Below are 5,712 nucleotides of genomic sequence, written 5' to 3' on the forward strand. Positions count from 1 at the left end.
TAAATATATATATATATAATAAAATAATAGAATGATAGATTTCTTTAATTTTACACATTTTCTTTTTACAGTTTAACCCCAAAAAGTCATGCTGACACATATCTTTCATTTACCGCACATCTTTTCTTTATCATATAGAAATCCTGTGACAGACTGTTAAAATTGCTCTTGCTTGTCTTCTGCTAAGATATTTTATTGTTTAAATGTGTAATTACACTGAAAGAATTTGGAGTTTCACTGATTTGGCCCACCTAAGATGTAAAGTGGGTGTTTTATAAAGTAAAATGCATTAGCAAATATTTAGTTGTTGTTGTGCAAAACAAATAAATACCTATGCTCTTTAACTAAATTTTAAAAATATTTGATGATGTCAACCTGTAGCTGCTAATATGAATTTCTCTTTAACCCCATCCATCATCAAAGAAGCAATACAGAAGCAATCCACAGCCATCAGTTCAAACATAACATACGTGCGTTTGGAAGCAATGTGTAAGCATAGCTGTTCATTAATTTTTACATCATGTTTATAATCAAAAAAACGTTGTTTTGTTTTGTTTTTTACATCAAGTTGTAAAAAAAATTGTCATAGCTGATGTCTACAAAATATAGTGTTTAATTAATACAAGAATTACTTTGTCTGAGTAGACACCTTTAAGAAGTTAAACCTGCTACCATGCCAAAGTAAAGAAAACCTGGGCATAATTTATCTTATCAGTTACACCTGTTCTTCCCAACATGTCATGATGTGGGAAACCTTGTTAAGGATAAAGACATTCAAATGACAAGTCAGCGTTTCCTTTCATATCAGAAACATAATGAGAGTGGCAGGCGTTTCCCACTTAATCCATTTAAGACCTTTATCATCTTATTAACCTTGAATCAAAAAGGTGTGGCAGAAGCAAAGATAGTAGAGAAAGAGGTTATATTCAATGCACGCAAAGACCAGAGCTGGTCAAATGAGAATAAAACGGTTAATTATAACGTTTAACCTCGCTGTGAGAGTAAATGTATTTGTGAGAGTAAATGTATTTGTAAGATAACACTGCACAAAAACTACAGGAGCAACTGTGCATTTTTCTTTTCTGCAAACTAGCAGGTCTGTTGATATTTTTATTCATGTTGTTTCATGTTATGCTGAACAATTTTATTGCTGTATTTTGCATTTAACAGTATTGAGTTCAAACAATTTGTTTCTCGTCAACTTTCCCTGTGAGTCAAATCCAACTTTTTGAGCCATTTGAGCTCCCTTACTTGCTGCATTGGGGATTCAGGAAGCAGCTTCACTATCATAACAAAAGCGTTAAGAAACGCGTTTGTTGACAAATTATGTTACATTTCCTGGTCTTTTATCGTCAGTCAGTCTGTAACGTGAAGTACTTTCAGTATGCAGACGGTCTGTTATCTTGTCAAAGTTTACCGTCTGAACAATGTGCTGTTATTTCGTTTATTTAGACCACTTTGCTAACATCACTGGCAGGCTACAGAGTTAGCCGAAACGGCTAACTTAAATCCTCCAGGAACTTAAGTTGGAGGAACATTTTCCATCAAGTCTGGGCATCCGATGAAACTGAAGCACCTTCCAATAAAAGTGGAGTAGTGTGTGTTCATAGAGGTGGGTAAAATAAGCTACTGTTTCTTTGATATTCTGGTTTGTTTGTTTTTTAACATTAACTTGTGTTATATTTTGATTTCATTCCAGGGAAGTGAAAGTGCTTACTGTAGAAATAAAAAATGTACTATTGCAAGAACTGGACAGTAAGAGGAAAGATTGTTAACCTGCAGGTTGAGATGTGCAAGAGTCCCATAACTGAGAAGTTTTTTCCATGTGTAATATTTTATTTTATTTAGTTAGGAATCAGAAGATAGGTTATGCCTTAGTGTTTGAAAAAGCTAAAAATAAATCTAAAACCTTTGGGACTCCATCCTTTGGAATTCTCAAAACCCAAACAGAAAGCAACCAACGTAATGACAAGTTTGAACACCAAAGCTATCATTCTACACTTCACTGCACTTCACTTTGTTAAGTACACTTTAAGTATCACGTTGGACCCATTTTTTCCTTTAGAACTGCTTTAATTCATTGTGGCACAGATTCAAGGTGCTGGAAACATTCCTCAGATACTTTGGTACTTACTTTGATGTGATAGCATCGCAGTTGCTGCAGAAGTGTCGGCTGGAAATCTATGTTGCAAATTTCCTGTTTCACCACATCCCAAAGTCACTAGATTGAGATCAGTGAACTCATTGTTTTGTCCATGAAACTAGTTTGAGGTAATTTGTTCTTTTTGACTTGGCACGTTATCTTGCTGGAAGCAGTTATCAGAAGATGAGTACACTGTGATCGTAAAGAGATTGAAATGGTTAGCTACAATACTGGGGTAGGCTGTACTGTTTAAATCATGGTCTGCTGGTACTAAGTGGTGCAAATTGTGCCAAGACAATATCCCCTACACCATCACCAGCAGCCTGAACTTTTGAGAGAAGGTAAGCTGGATTCATGCTTTCATGTTGTTTACACAGAATTCTGACTCTACATTCTGAATGTCACGGCAAAAATAAAGACTCGTCAGACCAGGAAACTTTTTTTTTCAGTCTTCTATTGTTCGATGTTGGTGATCTCTTGTGAACTGTACCATCAGTTTCCTGTTTTCAACTGAAAGGAGTGTCGCTCTTTATGCCCTTCTTGTTTGAGGTGTTGTCTGTTCACATATGCTCTTCTGCATACCATGGTTGTAACGAGTGTACACCTGAGTTACTGTTGCCTTCCCATCAGCTCAAAGTAGAAGTCACTTTGAGTCACAATCACAGTAGTCTTTTCACCCACAGAACTGCCACTCACTTGATATTTTCTGTTTTTTGGTCCATTTTCTGTAAACCATAGAGCTGTGTGGGAAAGCCCCAGTCCATCATTAGTTTTGGAAATAGTCAGGCCAGCTCATGTGGTACTATGCGGCATTCAAAGTCGATTAAATGACCCGTCTTCCTCAGTTTGAGCATCAGAATGCTGGCAGCAGGTCTCATGTTTATGTAATTGAGTTGCTGCCTTGTGTCTGGCTCATTAGATATCTCTGGTAACAAGCAGTGGAAGAGGTGTACCTAATGAAGTGGCCAATTAAAAGTATTTTCAGCCTAATAGTCCAACAGAAAATACTTAGACTCACTGACGTTTGACTTTGACCTTTGGCTTTTATGACTAGCAAATATATTGTAAAATATATGTTTCCGTGTTTGCTTTAATTTAATTTATTTCCTAATGGGTCTGTTTAATCATGCATTATAAACAGAGGTAAATGTTTTGCTCAAATTTAACAGAAACAACGTCTGTGACTAAAATTACAGCTGTTTAATCACGGAGATTATTATATTCTGTGAGGATGGTGCTTAATTTATCTTCATGTCCGAGGAGTCTGGACCTATCAATCTGCGCTGTATTATATTAAAAGGTTTTTCTTATCCACACTGAGGTATGTGCTTAAGGAGGAAATTATTTCGGGGCACAGTCATTGTGATTAGGCGTGCCTGTACAGCAGCAAGATTTGTGATTAATGATTTTCTTTATTGTGCTAATACAGAACGATGCCACGCTTGCAGTCCGGTGTGTGGAAGCATTTTACCCCAGCCATCAAAGATGGAAGAGAGACCTTCATGTGCAACTACTGCTCAAAGACATACACAAAGAACGCGACTAAGATGCAGATGCATTTAGACAAATGCAAGGAGTACTCTGTGGTTTTGCAGCAGTCGCCCGGCCCAGATGGGAGCTCCTCTGCCTCCATCCCTGTTCCCTCCTTATCGTTCTTGCCATCTGCCACTCCTGGGGGACAGTTTCTCATTGATTCTGTGGATCAGCGCAGCCAGGCGTATGCCGACGAGTGCCTGGCGAGAGCTGTGTACGCCACATCTTCACCCCTCACTCTCACAGACAATATTTACTGGAAACGATTTTTCAGTGTTCTTCGGCCGGCTTATTGTCCGCCCCCTAGAGAGGCTCTTTCCTCACATCTGTTGGACTGTGAGTTTGACAGAGTACAAAGCCAGGTTCATGAGAGCATAGGGAAAGCAGACTGCGTCGCCATCATCAGCAGTGGCTGGTCTAACGTGAAAGAAACTGGGACTATTATCTATGCTGTTGCTACTCCCGTACCGCTGTTTTACAAATGCACAATGACAAAGGAGCAGACACGCACAAGCACATTTATTGCTGACGAACTTAAAGGCGTCATAAATGAAGTCGGTTCACAAAAGGTTTTCGCTGTCGTCACTGACGATGCCCCGGAAATGATGGCAGCGTGGGCTCAAGTGGAGGAAGCTTTCCCGCACATATCAGCTATTGGCTGCACAGCGTCCGGTGTCGAGCGTCTCTTTGACGACATAGTGGCTCAGCCGTCTATGAAGTCACTGTGTAGGAGAGCTGAGCAGGTGGTGAGGTGTGTTCAAGAGCGGCAAATGTTAAGTGACACTTTTAGGTGCTGGCAGACTACAAAAATAAGAGACCACACTTCTAAAGGGACAGCACTGGAACTGCCCTCTGGCACAAACTGGACTAGTGTGGTTAACATGTTCAGCAGCCTCCTCGAGGGTCAGAACTCTCTACGAGAGATGGCAGTCTCTCCCACACTGGATATTGAAGTGACTGTCAGGGCTACTTTGCAGGATGCCGAGTTTTGGAAAGGGCTGAGCAGCAGTCGGAACTTACTGTACTTGATTGGGAATTATATTGATTTCTTGAAAAGAGAAGATGCCGCGCTCTCTGGTGTTGTCGACATGTTCAGTCAGCTAAGATACGTCATCGGGACTTCTCTGTCAGCATCTGTGCTGCACAGCGGCGAGCAGAAAGCTGTCATGGAATCATTAGACAGGTGTCAGGAGTTCTGCGTGAAACCTATCCACGCAGCAGCGTACATGCTCGATCCAAAGCACGTCGGACAGCAGACGCTCACCGGGGAGCAGATAAACAGCGCTTACTATGCGATATCCAACCTGTCGCACCATTTGAATCTCGACGAGGGTAAAGTGCTCGGCAGCTTTGCCAGGTTCTCGGCCAAGCAGGGACTGTGGAAGGGGGCTGGAATATGGAGCTCGTGTCAGCACGTGTCCGCATCCACATGGTGGAAAGGCCTGTGCTCTTCTGAGCCGCTCTCTGCCGTAGCCTTCGCTATACTCCAGATCCCACCGACAACAGGTGCGTGCGAGCGCCTGTGGCAGCACCTCTGTAGTATGAAGATGAAAGGCTTTGTCTCAGCGGAGAGGGTGCAGAAACTTGTCGCAGTGCAGGCAAATCTCAATCTTTTAGAGCCAAGCGACTTCGACTATGCTCCACTGGAGAGTGACGAAGAGAAAAAGGCTTCATTTCAATCAGAGTCTCACCAGTAAGAAAAATGCCTTACAGTGTAATAAAATACAACTATTAGACTAGATGTACATTTCCTTTCAGTGTAAAGGATTCGAACTACTCCGCAAAACTAAGTAAACTGCACCATGCTCATGTTTCTTTATTCAATCCAAGGCTTTTAGAGAAAACACCTTCATAAGGAGACACTGAATCAGATGCCTTCATGTGTTTTAATAATCTACAGTGAATTCAAGTTTTTTTGTATTACATAATCACAGTATGTATCAACCTTTTAATCACAACTTAAAATATTAACACAACAACAAGGTCATATATTTCTTACAGCAACTAAACGATGTAAATAAAACCACTGTATTTAT

The 5,712-nt window shown here is 40.6% G+C and overlaps 1 protein-coding gene across 1 annotated transcript; it reads left to right on the forward strand.

Moving 5' to 3' along the window:
• The first annotated feature begins 1,265 nt into the window (after positions 1–1,265).
• LOC146682777 (uncharacterized) lies at positions 1,266–5,412 on the forward strand. Its single transcript, XM_085446362.1, has 2 exons — positions 1,266–1,612; positions 3,573–5,412. Exon 2 carries the CDS (start codon positions 3,577–3,579, stop codon positions 5,371–5,373), a length of 1,797 nt encoding a protein of 598 aa, XP_085302488.1. The 5' UTR covers positions 1,266–1,612; positions 3,573–3,576; the 3' UTR covers positions 5,374–5,412.
• Positions 5,413–5,712: the final 300 nt, after the last annotated feature.

The sequence above is a fragment of the Copadichromis virginalis genome, linkage group LG22 (genome assembly GCF_057382275.1).
Source record: "Copadichromis virginalis isolate Kocher_CV1m ecotype Utaka linkage group LG22, C_Virginalis_male_GT1.1, whole genome shotgun sequence".
Taxonomy (NCBI): Eukaryota; Metazoa; Chordata; class Actinopteri; order Cichliformes; family Cichlidae; genus Copadichromis; species Copadichromis virginalis.

What these genes read in the sequence shown, in the direction of transcription:
- LOC146682777 (XM_085446362.1), top strand. Translation starts at nt 3,577, where the DNA reads ATGCCACGCTTGCAGTCCGGTGTGTGGAAGCATTTTACCCCAGCCATC.